Source organism: Podarcis pityusensis, assembly GCF_964106645.2.
Source record: "Podarcis pityusensis genome assembly, chromosome: 9".
Taxonomy (NCBI): domain Eukaryota; kingdom Metazoa; phylum Chordata; class Lepidosauria; order Squamata; family Lacertidae; genus Podarcis; species Podarcis pityusensis.
The window spans coordinates 33,488,163-33,510,108 of NC_138034.1; the positions used below are offsets into that span (position 1 = coordinate 33,488,163).

Sequence of the window (21,946 nt, forward strand, 5' to 3'; positions counted from 1 at the left end):
CATTAGACCTGTGGTATATAGTGATAATGTTAAATGTCCTAAATGGGTATGGTGTAGGGTTTTGGGATTTTTTCTTACCTCTCCTCCTCCCACGTCGCCTTCCCCGCCTCCTTCCAGATCCACTCGCTTGGCTGGCCTTTCGCCTCCTTCGGCGAGTTAGGCTCCGGCTCCGGCTGCGTCTGAATCTGGCCATTCTGATGGTGATCTTGTCCTTCCGAGCTCTTGGCAGCTGGAGCACCACCTGTCCTTGATGGGCCTTTCAGAGCTGGTGATTTGCTGGGGGCATCTCTGCCCATTTATTAAGCCAAGCGCAGCACCTCACAAAGGCTTGTGATGTCATGCCCTCCTTTGTGATGAAACGTAGTGTGTGACCCTTACTGCCGTGTAACAGTATACTCATCTCAAGGCAGGGCAAAAGAAAGGGCAGGCAGGCAAGCAGGGTTGCACCTCAAACATTTACATACGCATGGGTTTCAAATATGTGCCCCAATTTAAAGCCATTTCCCAAATAATGTAAGAAATGAAATAAAACCAGACAGAAATAATAATGGCACCGACAGTAAAAAAATAACTGAGGAATGGGGGGCGGAGGGGAAGTTGGCTAAAAACTTTAAATAGGCCCGGGCAAATCAAAAGGTCTTATAACTTGTTGCATAAAACTGAGTAACAGATGATCCTCAGGGCGGTTGGGGGTGGTGGTCACAATAGGAGCACTACCACCATGCAAATATATGTTAAAAGGTTAATAAATGTGTCCCCAGATGCATGTTTGGGTGAAAGGTTTGAAAACAGAGAAATGAAAACAATCTTTAATGACAAATCTAAAATATTGTACCCTCACCCATTTTATTTTTTTAAAAAAACATGTTTGTGGACACCAGTTTTAGGGGGTGATGTTTATTTCCCATCCTTCAAATACTGTACTTTATTTGGTAATATGGATGGGAGAGAAAATTTAATGCAAGCCTCATTACTTTGCACTTCCCAAAATGATACATTAACCAAAAAGCAGCTCTTCTTAAGCATTTGTGCTTCTCTAGATGCAATTTCTCAACCAAAAAATGTCTACCCAAATTTGCATGCAGGAATGGTGTGTGCATTACAATGCATGTATTAGGGAAAGTAACATATAAAATTCATTGTATTAGGGTGAAACACTGCAGAAATGTGTGCATTAATAAATGTGTCCCAAAAGCAACCAATAAATAACTTGAATAAGTTAATAAATATCAGGACAAGGCATGGAAATAGGATCTGCAGGGTCCACATCACAACAGTCAGTATTCGAACTACACTTTTGGATTTTAGAGGCTTGTGTAGGGCAGGGTTGAGACACTTAGGGGAGCAGCAGTGGCTCTGGGGAATATATTTTGAGAGGCAACTCATAGTAGGGGGGCACATTTGACTTGGACTGCAGGCAATATTTTAAAAAGATAAGCACTGGTCCTAGTTCTGGTCACTTCTCCTCAAACTTAGTGATGTTTTGAAAAAAAATAATCTGGGCATCCAGATGGGTGAGCTGTTGGACCTCCAACTTTTTGTTTGACATAGTTGTCCTACATGGAAGGGCTTCCATTCCACCCCCTTTCTGTCCATCACACCGGTGTTTATCCCTTGAATCACATCCAATGTGATTTATATGAGCATCAATCAAAACATGTGCAGGTCTTTAAACTGTACTCTTTCTTATGAGGTCAGGAAATAATTGCATATGTTTCACCTCCCGTTTTGCCTCCAAAGTGATGCATATGGGGAATATAAATTTGTGATCGTCTAATCTTGCTTGCTTAGACGGCTTGCACAATTTGATTACTCTGCTTTTCCTTTTCAGCAAATCTCACCATCGTTTTTAATAGATCCATTAAAACAAAAACAAAAAAGTGGAATGAAACATCAGAGATCAAAGTGATGGAATATTTAGGATGACACCAAAGACAACGGTTTTTGTTAATGAGTTTACTGACAGGCCTAGCACTGCTCCTGTAATAGGAGCACTCCTGAATCCTGAGGTCATTCCTTGGCTCATTGATGACTTATCTGATGGGTTTCCATGTTATGGGAGATGTCACTGTGATTCACCAATGCAGAAGATGGAATTTCTAAGCAATGGAAAGGGAATCACTGGAAATCATTTTCTTCCTTTCCAGTAATAGTATACTGCACAGACGCGGACATACCCTGCAACATAAAAACAAAATCCAATGATTAAACATTAAAGTATGGTTCTTTGAAATATACTGCACAACACTCAATCAAATTAAATTGGTGTTGGATACTATTCAAAAGATTGGCAAGTTTAAGATCCCCACCTAATGGATTGTAATTGCGTGTCAAAGTTGAAATTTACCTTTCCTTTTTTTAATTGGCATTTCTGCACCTGACTTGCATCTCCTGCTCCTCCCTCCGGTAGGACCTCTACGAGTGATCCTCCTGCTGGCATATGTACTATCTCTTCGTCTTGACATTGTCTTTGATGTTTCAAGGATCCAGGAACAGAGACATTATCCTTTGCTCCTCTGTGCCCCAACTGTCTACTCAGATGTTACGCAAGTTTCTGAAGCATTGTACCTGATCTGCCCCTTTTTAAAAATCTGTAGCTATGTCACACACGGTTGTTACAGCAGCCCTTTGTTCACTGAAATATGACATATATATGACCATATATAGTGACTGAAGGGTATTGGTGGGAAAAAATAGAAATAGCAGGGCTTTTCTTCAGCTGGAATTCACCGGAACTCAGTTCTGGCACCTCTCAGGTGGGTGGCATTGCCATTGTAAGAACAAGGGAGGCGTTAATGGTGAGTTCTGGCACCTCTTTTCTGAGAAAAATAGCACTGAGAAGCAGTGGCCCTAACATGTAGTGTTTTCAAGAAAACAGTACTTTCCTAAACTTTGCTTAGACTGTTCAGAGTGCACTGATTGTGAGATAAGACAAACAGAATTTCAAAATGACATAAAGGATTGCTAATATTTTGCAACAGCCTCTCTCATTCATGACATTTTTTTCTACCTTACTTGATCTTCTTTCAACATGTTCATGCACTTGGATTTTCAAGTGAAAATAACAGTCAAAGAAATGTGGACGTTTCAGTAGGGTTAGAAGTTGTCCTCTTGTCCTCAACATTCCGTCTGTTACTCATAATGGCATTATTTCAGCGGCTGAAAGCCTAAACCCATTATGCAATTATTCAATTGCTTTCAGATGGGGACTGAGAGGTGGGAACTGACTACAGTGCAAGGGAGGCCTAGACCAAACTCTCCTACTTTTCAGTTTAACTCCTGTAAAAATCACAGTGGGATTTCTTATTCGTGGAAAGCAAAGTTTAAATTTCAAAAGGGGGAAGGGAGAAGATATAAAATCATGGGTGCTAGAACTCATTTTATTTGTTTGCTTGTTTGCTTGCTTGCTTGCTTGCTTGATTTCATTAATTGTTTGCCATAAAAGTGATATTACACACATGAGAGATGCTCACCACAGCGAACATTTTACATGTGTCCGATTGGTCACGTAAGGTGTCTAAGGTGTCTGAAAAGGGGCAGGAGGAGAATTGGGTGGGCTTATGCACACTCCACCGGTGTACGCAGGGGTCAGGAATGGAACCCCTATGCAAAATAGTCACCGATGTTACGAAGATATATCCCTTCTGGGAAGGTTATTGTGTTTGCATGCATTACACACACACACACACACACACACACACACGTACATAAACCCACACCTGCCAATGCCTTCTTGGTATGCAAACAGTTTATTATTTATTATTTATTTGTATACCACCCTTCTTCTGAAGATCACCGGGCTTTTCACAACATTAAAATACCAAATGAAAACACAATGCATAACTTGCATCTTTACATAGACTGTAAGAAGACCAAAATGTTCACATTTTAATGTATCTGCCTGGAGAGAATGTAGTTCTCAATATATAATTTGCTTGTCAACATTTATATACCTCAGGATTGTAAAATCCCTCTAAGTGGTTTACACTTTAACAAATATGCAATTTCATCAAGATCAAGTTCCCACTGTACAGCTGGCAGGCCCTAGAAAGAAGCTTCTTAGATGCAGTGCCTTTTTGTATATGGCTGCATTCAGAAAATACTTTATTCTGTTTACCCAACATTTCCTTACTTGATAACTTCCACATTTCATGTGATCTTTCACACAGCATAAAACTAATGGAATGTAGCGGATGTTTAGCACTAATTCCAGGCTAATTGTTTCCAAAAAAAACCCCATTCTTTTGCAACCTTTTTAAACCAGAAAATAAAGGGAGTTTTGTGATGCAATTTTCCATGATAAAATTTGTGGCGGTCTTCCAGCATATAGTTCTTTCATGCCATTTAAAAGTTAATGTGACATTTTTCAATTTAAAAAGCCACAGATCCATAATGCAACAGGTAATACAGTGTTAAAGGAACATTAAGATCAAGGATAGAAGCACTAGCATTATATTCAGGAAAACAGTTTCATAGTACAATTGGGGAGAGCAATAATGTGAAAAAATGACTCAGGAAAGGCAAAGCTTGGCCATTTATGAGATCATGATTTCTATGCTTGTCAAAATGAGGAAGCGTGCTTCCCTCTTCACCTTATTCAGCTACCGTCAGTTACCATTCATCGCTGACCCTTCCCCTCTCCCTGCCCCCCAGTAGTGGATGTCTGAGGCCTGTCATTGCATGCAGGGAGAGTGGAACTCCCAGAAGGCAGGGGCTATTTCTGTCACATAAGGATTTGCAGATTTTTAGAACAATTTAGGCTTTAACTTCTGCATGATGACTCATTACATCTGGGAGATTGCACAGTTGGTCAGATTTGTCTCAATGAGTTAGATTTTCTGAGCTCCCCCCGCAAACACACACACACACACACACACACACACACACACACACACACACATTTGGGTCTAGGAGAAGCAGTACTGACAGCAGTGGGCTTGCCACCTTTCCCTAAATTTAGTATTATAAAAGCTCCATGTCTGGAGGCAGAGTTGCCTTTCCACTGGTGTCTTGGCATTGAATACAAATGACTGGGGAATTCTCAAACAGCTACCCCCGGAAATAGGAGAGCCAATGCAGGCTGAAACCTCATCAGCTAATTTAGAATGGTGGGGTTTTGGGGGAGAGGGGAGAGACTGACAAGCTGTAGCTCTTCTGCAGGAAGATGCACGAGCCACATCCTCTTTTTCACCTGGCTACCTAGCTAACCCCTAGCAAAGGAAGGTTCTGCTGGATCAAACAAAAAACTAATGCTTTCGAGATACTTCTGTTAAGAAGGTTGACTTGGTGTGTGGTTGGGGGCATCACTTAGGCTTCTTCTTCTTCTTAAGACCACAGGACAAGGCAAACCGTGATGTCATTCTCTGTCCTGCCTTACAAACTATTCTGAATGTTGGAGGGGCAGGGCTAGTTCAGCTGCAGTTTAGCCCATGAACTCAGAGATGAGCAGGAAGGTCGATTCTTTATTCAGAAAGACAAAACACAACAGAGAACTCCATGGGCAGGACTAGCCTGGTGTGGCAGTTGCCAGAACTGAGGATCTGAGCCTCCCACTTCCTCTCAAGGTTCCTCCCCAGGTAGCCGTCTTCTCAACCATCTCAAACTGCTTTGAGGAGGGGCTCTCTGTGCCTTTTGTTCTGCTACAGGTAACACGTTCCTCATTCTTGGGGACAAAGGAGGAAGGGAGAAGGAAACAATGGAACTGGCAGGTGGCTGGGAATCTCACAGCCTCAGTCTCCTACTCCTCCTCAGCTGCCTCAGTCTCACTTAAATCTGTTGCTTGCTCAGCCTCCAACCCATCCGCACCCCCTTCATCCTCTGACCTTTCTCCAGCATCCCACCACCATTCTCCTGGCTCTGGGGCTTCCCACTCGGATGCTTCCCTAGGGGGGGGGTCCCCGCTGTAGCCTCCCACCATTCCTCCTCATCTAGCTAGTCCCTGGCATAGAGGAAGAGACAGCTGTCTCTCCTTCTCTTCAATATTCCAAGTAACTACAAGAAGATTTCAATCCATATGCACCCCTCCATGTGAAAGCCAAGATCCTCACATGTCTCCTCCAGATTGATTGATTGATTTTATTTCATAAAATTGCACGGGGGGACGGACTTCAAAACAGTTTACAAAAAAAGCTAAAATCATTTAAAAAATCACTAAAACAATTACCACCGTAATTTAAAGCATGCATAAGGTTGAAACTGCAATAGATTAAATCTGCTATGATTAAATGGGCACAAGATTTAGGACATAATATCATGTTTGCTGACTGGGAACAGTTGTGGACCACAGGTATGATATATAGGTGGTACATGACACCAGTCAAGCTTGCAAAAATTTACCATGTGCCCGATAATAAATGTTGGAAATGTAAGGAAAATGAAGGTACTTTTTTTCACCTTTGGTGGACGTGCCCAAAGATTAAGGCTTTCTGGGAAATGATATATAATGAATTGAAAAAGGTATTCAAATATACCTTCTTGAAGAAACCAGAGGCCTTTCTCCTGGGCATAGTCGGCCAATTGGTGCCAAAGAAGGATAGAACTTTCTTTATGTATGCCACAACAGCAGCAAGAATACTTATTGCAAAGTATTGGAAGACACAAGATTTACCCACTCTGGAAGAATGGCAGATGAAGGTGATGGACTACATGGAATTGGCGGAAATGACTGGCAGAATCCGAGACCAGGGAGAAGAGTCGGTGGAAGAAGATTGGAAGAAATTTAAAGACTATTTACAGAAATACTGTAAAATCAATGAATGTTAGAATGATGTTGGATTGAAGTTAAGTGGTTTCTAGCTGAAACGGTATAAAAGAATATGAAAAAATGGATTTTTAACAGGTAAAAATTTAATGTTATAATATATTTAAGATTAAAGATCAGGATCAATTAAGGAGGGAAAGGAACTGCTGAACTAACAAATTGAACTGGAATACAAAAAAGGGAGGTATGAGGAGGTCTGTGAAACAAGTAAATGAAAGATAAATGACAGAAAGATTGAATTGTTTTTAATTATTTTTATTTTGTATTTTGTATTTTTTCTTCTTTTTCTTTTTTCATTTTGTAATACTGTGAAAATCTTAATAAATATTTATAAATAAAAAAAAGAAACTGCAATAGATTAGACTAAAACAGATTAAAACTCATACAAACTTTCTAAACATCTGAGTAAGGTAAAGGTAAAGGGACCCCTGACCATTGGGTCCAGTCGTGACCGACTCTGAGGTTGCGGCGCTCATCTCCCTTTATTGGCCGAGGGAGTCGGCGTACAGCTTCCAGGTCATATGGCCAGCATGACTAAGCCGCTTCTGGCGAACCAGAGCAGCACACGGAAATGCTGTTTACCTTCCCGCTGGGGGTAAACACTTGCACTTTGACATGCTTTTGAATTGCTAGGTTGGCGGAGCAGGGACCAAGCAACGGGAGCTCACCCCATCGCGGGGATTCGAACTGCTGACCTTCTGATCAGCAAGTCCTAGGCTCTGTGATTTAACCCACAGCCCCACCCGCGTCCCTCAAACATCTGAGTAGGCTTGTCTAATTAAGAATGTCCTTGCCTGATATCAATAGGCAAGGAGGTTTGGCGGTGCCACACTAAATGGTTGAGCTTTTACAGATGCGGTTTGGGTATTATGTGCCCATTCCACCAATTAAAGCAGTTGAATGGGCACATACGGGGTAAGGCCAGTGCTTATTTTCTTCTGGGGGTACTCAAGGGCACGTAGTACCAGCACCTGTTTTTATAGTCTAGAAGAAAAGTACTGGGTAAGGCAATCTCATAGGTAAACTGCTCCCAAGTTGTTAAGGGCTTTACATACTAAAAGCAAACAAAGGTTGAACCAGTAGCAGATTGGCCACCAGTGCAGACCTCTGAACACCAAAGCCACTTAAAGCAAGACTGGGGAACCTGCAGCCCTTCCGACACTGGGGCCTAAAACTCCCATCAGCCTCAGCTACTTTGTCCAATGGTCAGGTATGATGGAAGCTGCAGTCAAGCAACATCTGGAGGGACACAGGTTTCCCACCCCCGATTTGCAACTTTGAAGGCCAATACCAGAACATTTAAACCAAGCCTGGAAACAAAATAGGCAGCCTATAAAGATAATACTACTAATAATTTTATTATTTATACTAATTATTTATACTTTATTTATATTTATTATTTATACTTTTATTATTTATATATATTTATATGGGGTAGCCCCAGCCACTGTGGGCAGCTCACAACAAAATATTAAAAACACAACTTCCCTACACGGTGCTCCCTTCAGATGCAACTAGAACCACATGCGGGTTCTGGGTCTGCTGGGACTGTGTCTGCCCTGCCTGAATCACCACACCCTACATAGTCACACAGTAGGGGGCGGAATCCTGATGCAGAGAAGCTGTTCTACAATGTTCTACACCTGATCATGCAGGTTTCTTAACTATGTGGGGATCCTACATAGAGCAGGCTCCCTGTTTCAGACACACACCCCCACCTCCAATCTGTGGGTGGCGAGGCTGGTGAATGCCACCCCACTTCTCCCCTTCATACAGTTAGCATCCTGCGAGGGTGGCTTGTCCAATGTAGTCCTGATAAATAGACAGAAAATGGGACAAAGATCAAGGGTGTCTGTGCGTGTATGGGGAATTAATATATGGCTTCAGCAGCCAATCCTTTGTTGCAAGTCTCCAGCAAAAGATGATTGGCCAAGGCCCTACAGGGTTGGGTCCATTAGTTTGCTTTTTTAACTCTGACGTTTGACTACAATATGGCGTTAGTTAAATTATATTCCCTTCTTATATGAGTAATATTATATGTATAAGGATTAATGAAAGCACATCAAACACTCCTTGGTGTTTCTCCAGAAATATATACACAGGGAAGTGATATTATTGAGCATTAGATGGGATAATCTAATAGTTTAGGAAAGCTTCTGAATTTTTGTGCGGCTTGAGTCTCCTTTTTCCTCCTAAGTCTGAGTCAATAATATTAACTAAGAACAGATCCATAAATATTTACTATGGAACACAGAAACACATGTGAATTTCCTCAGAAAGCCCCATTCAGCAATCCGATGTTTATTTTATTCAGTTTGCTGCTGGTGCTCTGGGATCAATGCCAGGGTTACAAATGTTGTTGAATAAATCCCAGAGTGACCTTCTCCCCTACATCTTAAGCCTTATTAGCATGCGTTCATTATGAAAATAAGATCCACCTTCTCCTCCTCCTCTATCCTTCTCCCCATAGAGCAATCCATTAGGAATGGCATCAAACAGGAAATAATCATAACCTCAACGTAAAAGAAAGAATGAATGGGAGGATGAATAGCATCAGGGGAGCATGATGGAATGGTGGGTGGAGGAACAGGTGGGGAGTGTCTGTTGAGAAGAACTCCCTTGGGCTGAGAATAGAGAAAGGAGGGTGTGCAGAACAGTGAGACCAGCAAGGGAAAAGACCTAGGGCGCGTACACGCTGCGTGATAATGTGCATTCAGTGCTGGATGCTGGCGCCTTTTGGAGGTGCTGTATACATGATGTCATCTCTGTCTTACACTATTTGTCTTTCTAAAGTGCATTCTGCTGGAACAGTTATAATCTGATCAGGTCCCAAAATGCACATCTCATGTACTTGCTGAATACATGTGTACACAGAGAGGGCTTTCTCAGCTCATCTCCTGTGGGGGCAGATCTACAGATGCTGCCACTGTCCCTTGCCATGTTTAACTTGTTTATGAATGAAATAGGCAAGACAGGAAGCACTAACTCAGCCCCCTCTGTATACCAGTATATAGCTTTTGTACATCAATACATAAACACACCAGTTTCCAGCCCTTCTCTTTCAAAAGACTGTGATGTATGTGTGTCTAGATAGATAGATAGATAGATAGATAGATAGACAGACAGACAGACAGACAGACAGACAGACAGATAGATAGATAGATAGATAGATAGAGTCTATGGCAAAAACACCGGTTTGAAAACATGCCCACAGACAACTTGAGTAGTAGCTGCTGCTTTAGATGAGGTTACTGCACAAAGGTGTGCAAATTGCGAGCCACTATGTACAGAAGAGCACTGTGAAAAAGTGACCTCTGTGTGCTTCAAAGGCTACATGTGTACACAGCTAAAGATAAAAAGCAAGTGGTTAGGACAGCTGATGAAAGCAAGGGGTGAAGAGATGAAAACAGCATGGCTCCTATCCCAGAAGGAAGGCTATTCTGCCTCACTCCTTCTCCCATTACATGTGGACTGAGTAGTACCTTTCAACCAGGAACTGGGGAACTATCCTGACAGTTCTGAACTGGTCATTTAGATACATACTGAGTCATTAAAAACAAAAAAAACAAAAAGAGCTGCCCGAAAACACAATGTACACCCTGCTCTCTGTTTTCCCTTCCAATCTGATTTGAAGAGTTTGGGTTTTGTTTTTTTTCCTTTGAGAACATGGGATCTTCGGTGCTCTCATGGCCCCTTGGAGAGCTCATTATCCAATTTGCTATCATCACCCAGCAACAGTTCACACCCTGAAGTTAGATTTAGTGGTTGCAATGCTTACTTCCAGCACAGTTCAAATGAACCAGGTCAAAGGAACACAACACTGGTAATTCAAGCACAGATGTTTAATAGAGACAAGTTCAGATCTCAGCTTGCCAGGTCGGCAGTGTTTAGGCATGCAAAAGATTCCAAGCTGTGTCCAAGGCATCTACAGATCAAATTGGGCTTTGACAAGTTGTTGTAGGCTATGATACGAAGGGTTGTTTCACAGACATTCAATACATTGAATATTGTACCCAAACCACTTAATATATGAAACGCCTGTCTGCTGGCCACATTTTGCTCTATCTGGGTCTTCATAAGCCTTATTTCTGTCCCAATTTTTGCCAGGGCCATGTAACATTCATAATTCAACATAGAATTTTTAAAAACATAGATGGGCAGGCCATGCTAGTTTTTACAAAGGACAGTCTTAAGTCACCAAACTTTTAGGAGTCTTTGACTATAGAAATGACTATAGAGGAGTGGTGGTCATTTCCCCCAAACCATGACTTTGTGGATTCCAAGCACCACTCACCCGATGTCATTGTGTTGTTAAATGATTGACAGGAGGGTGGTCCCATCCACCTTTGAAATTTGGTCCTTGAGGCTGATCAGATAAGGATCTGGCCAGTGGAGCCACAAAAGTCCGCCACCTCTGAAGTAGAGAGAAAGGGGCCCTCTTTGGGTATCCTACTTGGGTATTCTACTTGTCTTTAAAACAAATATGTGAGCAGTTAGAATGGGGACAAGTGTCTTCCACTGCACTCATCCCCATCAACAAAATTCTCAAAGGTGTACTTCCAGGGGTCTGAATTAGACAGGTAGCCTCCACAATACAGGAAGCTACAAAAGTTTGTCCACTGAATCAGCATTTCCCAGCCAGTGGCTCGTGATCCAGAAGCAGGTTATGAAGCCTGTGCAAGTGGGTTGTTAGGTTTATAAGTAAACCCAAAATAATTATTGCATGCAAATCCTTAACTGGCATGATGAATACCTCTGACAACTTCTTTCTTTTGCCAGCCTTGTACGCCTCCTTCCGGCAACTCCTGCAGCCAAGCTGGTGCCACACGTATTGCTCTCGCTTTTCTTTGGACCACATCAGTGAGGCTGGGCAGCCCCGGGGAGTGCTCCTAATGCTGCAGTTCAACTGGATAGATGGATGTCAACAACAAGTATAATGCAGTGTTGACATTTGTAACCACACTACTCTCTGGTGGCTAGCGGAAGATACGGCAACAGTTCACCACAAGGTGCTCATACAGGGATTTGTTTTGAGTGACTATTACAGCTCACCTGATGCACAGGTGCTGCCTTTGGCTAGAGCTAGCTGAAGTATTCCATGAAGTGCTTATCTAATACAGCAAAAGGGATGGACAAAATGATAGCTCTTTTTTGATTCTCAAAGCCAATTAGTGTTTTAGATTCAGGTAGGTAGCCGTGTTGGTCTGACACAGTCGAAATATAGATTTATTTATTTTTTAATTATTGGTATAAGCTTTCGTGTGCATGCACACTTCTTCAAATACCTGAAAAAGTGTGCATGCACACGAAAGCTTATACCAAGAACAAACTTAGTTGGTCTCTAAGGTGCTGCTGGACAATTTTTTTATTTTTTTATATATTCCAATTAGTGTTTGGTATCTTAAGTTCAGAAATCGACTGTGATAACCCCCACCTCACACAAATAATCGTTGCCTCTGGGGCCATGTGCTGCAGAGACTATTTGAGTTAAGAGAAGGATTACATGCATTTCTTTTGAACTAAAAGCTTGAGTTGCAATTTAGCCCACACAGATTGGCTAGCAAAGTTAGCATACCTCACAAACATGTTTAGTAACTGGAATGAAATGACTTGAACTTAAGCGTACAACCATACAAGACAAAAAGATATTTATACATAATACAGCTTTCATGGGGGGGGAAATGTCACAACTTTGGCAGATAAGGCATTAGGCTGGAGCCTTAGCTGACATTCTGTTAAAGGATTCCAGGAAGGGATGTCTCTGTCCGGTAGTCCTTGTGGGAGCTATGGGCCATAGAACCCTTCACAATGGTGGCTCCAGTGGGATTGTATTACAAGGGGAATGTCAGGGACGACCCCCAAACCCTGGGTCAACCCCCACTTGCTTATCAACCAGCAATCGGGCTGCTTTATGATGGATACATACCCAATGCCTTCGCCAAAACCGTCTTACTTACACCTGTAATCAATAAAGCTGTGGCTGATTTTCAACCCAATTCAAAATGTCCCACGTTTTATTTCTATGGTTGGCCCCTCACCGTGCTGAGGGCCTCATGTGCCTGGGCATGCAGTCACAAAAAGGAATTGTGTTCATTATACCTTGTTGATGAGTTTCTAGAGGTAACTAGCTGTTTGATGTAGGCAAGACAGCAGAAGACAAGAGGCAGCACTCAAGGGCGAGTTACCTATCTAATATAATTGTATGTTATTGAGTGCGGCCTTCACTCTGTCTGCCTTTCTCTTCAAACACTTTCAGGCTAGTGACACTTTGCAAAACTTTTCATAAATCTCCGTAGTGCATTGAAACTATAATTTGATGCAATCTAAAGCTCTGTTATTCACAGAACATGTCTCAACGTTTCCGTAACTAAATTTTACCCGGAAAAAACAAACATTAACTTCTGACCTTTAACATTACTCAGGTTTTTCTTTCAAAAAAAATAATATTGCAGGGGTTTGTAATCAAATATTTATTTTCCAATCCCAGTCTGATGTGTCAAGACTTTTCCTGCAAGACTTAGTTGCATATGACTCACTCTTCCAGTGTCTGAGACAAACTCTGAATACAGACTCCTTAGCTTTCTGTTTCCTTCTGTACTACAAATTAGGGAGTATGTTGCAGAAGAAAACAACCCAAGATGAATAACACTAGTTTTGCAACACTGCAACTCTAACATATTCATAGACCTTTGTCTGTGCTGACTTAGCTATCCATAAGTGTTACTAGCTTGAAATGCTAGTATTGTAGTAGTTTCCAATCGCTGCTCTTTATTGGGCAAAGGAGGCGGCAGGGGGAGGTGGGTGAGAGGCAGAGGGCTATATTTTGCAAGTGGCCTCTGAGGGAGACATACCACCTGGATTGTTTTTAATGGGTCCAAAGCAATCTTATTTATCCAATTACACAGTGCTGTTCTTTCTAGAAAAAGAGGTGCCGGAACTCACCATGAACACCTCCCTTGTTCTGTTATAATGGCAATGGAGCCCACCTGAGAGGTGCAGGAACTGAGTTCTGGTGAGTTCTGGCTCAAAAAAGTCCTGCAATTACAGCAGACTGTATCAGAAGAAGGGAGGGAGGGAGGGATGTGGCGGTACCAGTAGCTTTGATCGAAACCACACTCCTTCCTCCATCAACTTTCACGTGGGATCAGTCACTGTATCAGGCTGTAGCACAGGATAAAAGGGATGCAGGGCCACTCTCTCAGCACACCTGTGAGATCAGCAATGTGGGTGACTTTTTATTGTCCAACTTAGTTGGTCATTAGAATGATTTGCACTTAAGAACTTGTACCTTGCTTATTTCCTCCTCCCTCCCAATCCATTCTCCTTTGGTGTCATGTATTTTTATATTATAAGCCTGAGAGCAGGGAGTGTCTCTTCCTTTTTTAAATGATTTGTGGGCTGGGCTGGTCACCTTTTTTTTTTTACTGAAGAACTGGATAATTTTCTTTTTGAACAAATAATGAGTAAATATTCATTAGCCAGAGGATTCCCTTCACTGTACTGTAATCTCATTTTCTTCCCTATTTCTGTACTGAGTCCCCCTCTTATTTGTTTCTCTTTTCTTTTCTACATTTTCCCAGGCCCCAGGCACTTTTGAAGCAATTTCATTGTCTTTCTCAGGTTAGGAGGACTGGGGACTGGTCACATGTGGCTTGCCCAGTTCTCATTCCCCCTCCTCTGTCAAACTGCACTCTCCCTTGTTTCTTCCTTCCTCTTCCAGGACAGAAGTCATGACCATCCCATGCTCCTTGACCCATTTCCGCCCTTATTATCTCCTCACTGCAACAGCTCCCATAGGCGTGGACCGCTGCATTGTCCAATATTTTCACCCTTCCTACTGACTCACAACCCTGCCCTGCTGTGATTTGTCAGTGTTTTTGTGTGTGTGTGTGAGCAAGCTTTTCAGAGATGGGGAGAAGTAAAAGAGCATATAAATCCGAACGCTAGCTTATTGTGTGCTCAGCTCACAAAAGCAGAGGTAAACTAATGACTGTTCAAATAAAAGGATATTAATGACTGTCAAATTAGGGAGACATTACAAATTCACAATATACACACATAGTTAAGTGCAAGTGCTATTCAAAGAACAATGCCATGATGTAGCTATAATAGTCTAGAAAATATTAAAATGAATTTACAGGAGGGGGAAGGAAGATATGGAGGGGGAGAGGAGAGAAACTGCTGAAATGTAATATTGGCACTAAGATTCCTTCAGATTACAGACAATTCTTGGCAACTGAATGTGTCCCTTTCCCTACAGCATGTTTTGTGGTGTATACCGTATTAAATTAACATGCCATATTACATTGTGGGTAGATGCAAAATTTGTAATATGTATCCACTAAAACTGCAATGTATGAATGATCCAAAGCTATGAAACCCAGGGATCACTTCAAGGCCAATGTATGCATTGCTTGTGCCTTGAAAATGTCGTATAGAATCATAGAATTGTAGAATTCTATGTAGAAACATTGTGTCCATGGATATCCGGAGGGCCACAGGTTCCCTGTCCTTGGCTTAGCATAATACTTCACACAGAAAGTATTATATCCCATAGGTAGCTGGTTTGCCACTTTGAGAACAGGATGCTGGACGAGACAGCCTGATCCAACAGAGCTTCTTATACTCTTATTCATAGTCCCTTACCAGTTGCCACCAACTGGAGTATTGTTAGGGAGTTGTTGCCCTTGGTCCTGGATAACCTGCCCTTTCCCACTAGAGATATTGGAGAAAAACACCAAAGATGAAAACAGACGTTCATTACATTCACTTATTTATCCCATATTTGGAATTGAAATCAATCTAGTGAGTATGATCAGTACTGGCTGTTGCTGTTGATTATAGCAACTACTTAGTAAGTGTGATATATATTTTTTAAAAGATGGCCCAATGGGCTCACCCACCACCAGGAAGTTATTTCATAGGGGCATTTCCACATTGAGTTTCTTGTGTTTACCAGCTCTTGGGTTCGCCTTTTGTGTGAATAAGCCCTGAAGTGAATGACTCATACAAATGGTTGAAATGGTATACTTTCTAAACAGTGTTTTCACCACCTCAAGACCAAGAAGAAAAGTAGTTTAATATATTAATTCAAACTGGTTGATTAAAAAAATGACTGCTTTCCTCTAAATGTTGTTGTAAGAGACGGACCATTCATTTGCCTACACCTCGCTTTAAGCCTGCACCTTCCTTGATAAAACAAAGTGTTATCTGATGGTTTTGCTAGATAAGCTGATGCCCTGAGGATATGGTGTCAAAACGGCATAGCGCTGCACTTACTGCCGTTATTAAAATAACATTAGTTTTATTATTTGTTGCTGGAGTCAGTGTGCTAGCATCTCATGTGTACTTTAGCAACCTGCCAACTAATAATTATCCTATAAAGTCTGATGGTTAGCTTTTAGTAAAAGTTAATGATAGAGAAATTATACAGCAACCTAAGAAAAAGTGTAGATTGTCAACAAAAGTTATCAGCATAACAGAAGTCACTTGCTTCAGAGAACCTAAAATTTCTGTTAGACCAGACCACTGTATCTTATTCACCGTTTACTGACAATGGTCAAACAAGCCACAAGGAAAGGCTGATGAGATGCCTACATAAAACTGGAAATCTGCCTTTTTTGCTTAAGTTATGACAAGCCCCACTGAGTTCAATAGAATTACTACCAGGTACAGTTGCTGTATAGGACTGCAGCCGGAATGTATTATTTCTATTATACTTTGTGTCTCCCATCCCATCTCATCCAAAGCACTGTTTCTTAGGCTATTTTAGCATAACTATTTCAGAAGGATCAGTTGTTATTTAACATTCCAAAAAGAGTAAAATGATATTCTGCATCTATCTCTTTTCTTAAAATGCTACACAGAAAAGACAGTCTTTCTCTCCCCCCCCCCCAAAAAAAAAACCAATTTAACTTTTCTTTGAGAGGAAAAATTGAAGAAAGTACAAAACAAATATCAGGAATACTTTTTTCAGTAGTTAAAAAGATTGCTCCTCCATTATCCCCCCCCTTTTTTAAACAAATCCTATAATGTATTATTAAGTACTGAGATATATTGCTGATGGCATGCCTTGCATTAATAGCATTACTGGAAAAGGTTCTACAATTTTCTTCAGGATAATTTATCCAACATTGGGCCAAATGGAAAGCTTTTCAATAGCTGTCGGCATCATTAGCTTGTGCCTTTTGAGGCACAATCAAGGGCACTGGATGCATATTGATCTGGTGTTATTCTAAGAATGGATGGAAAGTTAGAAATGCATGTGAAGAAACAATTCAAAGATGCCCTTTATTCTGCAAACAAATAGAGCTTTGGTGTTGAGCGCCTCATCAGCAGGATTATTCTCTTTTTTAAACAGTTTCACAGTTGACATTTCTGACAGGAGAAGAAACCAGAGTTTTGCCACAATTCTAATGATATCCATTCTATTTTCTATATTGTGGTCTCTAGCTCACTAGAGATGCTATGAACTACTTCAAATACTCTTTAATAAATGAGGAGCAATGCTCCATCCATGCCAAAACACATACCTCATACTAAAGTCACTGTATCCTACTTGCATGCAAAACCAACACATCAGTGGAGAGAGTAAGAATGAGCACATGACTCCCATAGTCCTCCACAAACTGGTGACCAACCCTCTCTGAAGCAGGGAATCTCCTGTTCTTGTGGAGGTGCCCCCACTTCAAAAGTTCACTCTCCAACTCATGGAGGGTGATGGAGACAGTGACAAGGACACACAGCTTAGCATGCTCATCTCCGATCTCATGCCAGTTTTATACAGGAGTAGAATGAGCTGGATTGGGGTTGTGGTGGCCCATGGAGTCTGCACAAATATGTTACGTTGGGGGTGAACAGTGGAGAGGGTGACATAGAAACTCTGGCTCAGGTGGTTCAACTCAGCATATGTGGAAAATTTACAACTTAAACAATATGCAAGTATGCAACGCAACGCAGAATCAGTCAAATCCAGGGTAAATATTTTAACTGCCAAATTACCTCAATATTTGTTATTTAAAGTTAAAAGCACAATTTAGAACTGCCTTGAAAATTGCCAACTGCCTATGAGTGCAGACTTTTGCGGGGGGGAGAGAGAGAGAGGAAGAACTATTGATGCTGATACAAGTTTGAGAACAAAATGCATTGTATTCACTAGTTGAGCACATGGTTTCGGTTAAAAAATATGGTAAAAGAAACTGTACAAAAGAAATTGAATTCAGTATTACAAAAGAGGGCATTTCTGAGGTTTATGGTTGATGGCATTGTGCCTGGAACCATTAAAACCTGGTATCCTTGAACTTCAGAAATGGTCAGGGTCAACTGTATTATATACATTTTTTGCTGAAAATGTGATGGCATTTGTTTATCTAAAATGCATCAAAGTGTCTTTGTGTTTCTTGCTATTTTTCTGAACTGGAATGTGCAAGTAAGGTCACTCTGACGCATATATGCTGTCACACTGGCTGCGTCAAGACTGGCTACAGATCAAATGTTCATTGCCTTGGACAATTCCATTGTGCAATGTGTTTTGCAATATTCTGTTGCTCTCAAAATTGACAACAAATAAATTAACAGGCTCTTCTGTGAAATGTCTTTGTTGGTTCCATGAAAATCTGAAATTTTAGGAATCATTTTGTACTTGGCAGGAGTATATTCTCTAATCAACTAAGACGTTTAAAACTTCCCCTAAATTAGGTTGTATAACCGAAACTTAAGATTTAAATGAAAAATAAAGATAACAACAATGTTGGCTGTCACACAGCAATGCATTAAACATCTGGGAAATCATAAGGAAAAGGTTAACTGATTGAATGACCACACATAGTACTAAGCCAAATAGTGGCTTAGCATGAACTAGCAAACACACAAGTTCCTGGACAGAAGATTTTTTTCTATTAAATTTGAAGCATTTATAAACTCCTTAATATTTTTTAAATATCTAAGTAGTGTACAATACAATTAAACCAAAGGCAACATTAAACAATAAAATAGTAATATAAAAGCATATAAAGTGAACCTAAAAGTACACATGTAAGTGAACAAAGTGTACAAAAATGCATTATATAATAGGAAAATGTTGGCAGAAATGTGTATATTTATCAACAATGTATATGCTAGGAGAAATTCTCATTAAAATGCTAGCAAATTCTGATGAGTTTTTTAAAAAATTAAAATAAAATTGCAAACTGCTACGGAAATGTGGAAAACCGAATTTAAGAGTGAAACAATGAGGAATGGAGAGAAACCATACTTTACAAACTAGTCTATCCCTAATCTGGAGCAAGATAAGCCACCAGCCTGGGTTTGGATGTAGTGCTAAGTCAAATAATGGCTTAGCCCTGAACAGTGTGGCAGCTGCAATTATCACGGCAGGAACCCACATATTTGATTATGTGCACTAATCCCTGGTTAAACTCAGCATTACCTGTGAGGTGGGTCAATGCCCAGGATAGAAAAGATGGAATGGGTTCCTAGGAATGTGGAGCACTTTTATAGGACAATACAAAGAGATCATTCCGAGATAAAAAGGCAATTTTCCTAGACTGAGATACCTTGACCAATGTTAAAGGTAAGGTGGAAGCGAGAATTTGGGCCTTTATGTGAGTTTAAAACTATGGATTGCATCCAGACTTACAGAGCATCCTAACCATATTCCATTGACTTTTTAGGCCTTCCTACTAGGTAAGAGGGTTTAGGATGGCAGCCTTAGTCATATTCATAGGGGACCCACTGAAATCAACAGGACAAGTTCATAATGTGTGCTTATTTGCTGGCTGTTTCTTTTGGGTGCACCCCGCTCTTGCCAGGAACAGAGGGGCTCCCAAGGACCCAACAATAATGTGTCCATCTCTCATCAGCTGCCTTGAACATGCTGCTGCTCTTCCAAGCACTTTACTCATCATGGCCTGTTCCATCAGAGGACCTCCCATGTCTTATCATCAGCATTAAGTAGCTCGCCTTTCCTCAGGACCCCACCCAGGCTACTTCTAGCAAAGTCAAGAGCGACACCCAGAGGCCTTGCGGGGGGGGGATGGTAAGGTGTGTTAAATGGAAAGGTACAGGAAGGACTTTGGTTGTCCACAACCAGATGGCCCAGCCAAGTTGCATCATGTATGGAGGAAGCTGATGAGGGGTTTTCACAGGACTTTGTGGAAGCCATTCTGTATCCTACTGCTTGCAAGCACAGGGGGTTGGATTGCATCCTTGAACTTTAGCTAGAAGGTTATAAATAATGATACGAAACAGAAGTAGAGTGGCAAAGGATCAAGAGAGACAAGAGACATGGGGAATACATACCTTCTGTGAATAATGATCGTTTGGCTTGACTGCAGAGCCACTTTGCTTTCAGTCTTCTTCATGTGTAGGAAACGGATGATGAAAAGAAAAAGAAAATTATTGTGACTGAGGGAAAATATACATTGCCATTATTTTTTTAAAAAAAATTAAAATGAAACATCTGGAAAGGATTTTTACTACTGGCATGCCAAGTCTGAAGCTTTTTGATTTGTTTTAATCAGAAAATGACACCTCTGGAGAATACGGACATGTTGAAAATGCTTAGCTCCTCGAGTCAAGCGATGCAACTGTGTCAGGAAGGGAAAGGGCAATCTCATTACTTGCACGCTGCAGAAAAGGTCAGAGAGGTCCAGCTGAGACTGACAGGTTCTGATATAGGGTGCCATCCATAACCCGCTGAAGTCAATAGCAAAACTCCCAGTTATTTTAATGGGACTTAAAGTATTCCCCCACCCCCTTGTATATTTTAGGAAATCCATTTATGTGGTTTGGTCAGGGGGGGGTTCTTTATTTTATTTTATTTTTGCAGCACACAGTAACCAATAAACTAAATCCAAATTATCTGCTAGCCTAAAATGGAGCAGCTGCTAGTTTTATATTGATGTTCAACACCATGTCATATTATTGCATTTTACAATCAGGAAGTCATTTTCTAGCTAATCAGCTACATTTCTATGAAGTCTTTTTTAAAAAACAAAAAACAAAAAAAACCCCTAACATATGCACAGAAAGGCAAAACTTATGATGCTGTTAGATTTGGCACTATTTTATTTATTTTTGGAGGCTTCAATACAGAATAGATATCAATCAGTATAAAGAGGTTTTTTAATTTAGATTTTCCTTTTGTTTCAACTTATTAAGTTTGTAAGTTGCTGTCAATCTTTTAACTGGCATAATTCAGCATTTAATTCAAATGAAGAATTGGGGAGAATTGGAATCCTTTTGAATGGCTCTTCTCGTAAGTTTGCCAGTTGCCATGGTGATTATATTAATAATCTCTGTATAATTGTATGACTATCTGTGGGATAAGCATCAGCACAGAGGCGGCAGTGACACAGCAGAGATAGCTGCCAGTGGTGATCAAATACCACCAGGGGATCATTTTTTTTGAACAAATCTGGTAATAAGGGCAAAGGAATATGAAAGAAGGAACGAGGAAGCATGGAATATAATATGGAGCAATGGACTGTGCAATGCACAGGAAAGATAAAAGAATTAACAGGAAGAATGAAGGCTAATAAAAAAAATGGTCTATAAGGGGACAAGTAAATGCTGGCTAAAAGACTGGCTACTTCTTGAAGACACTGACGTGTTGGATTTGGAAGGGTTTAACAATGCTTTTGGATGGCATGCATACTTATGGTACGACAAGGTTAAAGCAAATAAGGCCTTTAAGAACCATATTGTCAGAAAATCACTGTTTAATGTCTGGACAAAATATAAGGACTTGCTGGAAAATAAAACTCCAAGGTGGCTTTCACCTTTGGAAGCTAAGGCCCGAAAAAGACCCAATATGGAGGCTAAATGGCCAAAATACTGGGAAATATTAGAAAAAGATGGAGACAATTGGAAATTGCAGAGTCTGGAGAAAATGAAGGATAAAGTGCGAGACTGGTTACATTACGCTCAGATTAAAGAAGTTTTTAAAAATGACAAGAAACTAGGGTTCCAGGTGGAGAAATCGAAACTAGAAACAGAATTGTTAGAACCAAAGACTAAGGTACTTTCAAGGATGTATAACTTGCTGTTAAAATGGAATACACAAGATGAAATGGTTAAATCGGCTATGATAAGGTGGGCACAGGACATCGGGTATAATATCATGTTTGAGGACTGGGAAAGGTTGTGGAGTACTGGGCTGAACTTTACTGCATGCAATGCTTTGAA

The 21,946-nt window shown here is 40.8% G+C and overlaps 1 protein-coding gene across 31 annotated transcripts in view; it reads right to left on the minus strand.

Moving 5' to 3' along the window:
- LOC308485761 (uncharacterized protein) overlaps window positions 1-21,946 on the minus strand; it is a 105,810-nt gene that overhangs the window by 45,582 nt on the left and 38,282 nt on the right. For 18 of the 31 annotated variants that reach the window (XR_013990701.1, XR_013990702.1, XR_013990713.1 and 15 more), the window contains one exon: window positions 20,060-20,115. Coding sequence is in view for 14 of the 31 variants with exons in the window: in XM_081021812.1 (XP_080877938.1) it covers window positions 20,060-20,115 (56 nt within the window). In the remaining 17 variants the exon portion in view is untranslated. Of the gene's footprint in view, window positions 1-78; window positions 2,179-2,347; window positions 2,555-20,059; window positions 20,116-21,946 lie in introns of those variants that run through there. The other 13 variants (XR_013990704.1, XR_013990705.1, XR_013990706.1 and 10 more) reach the window with 4 other exon arrangements.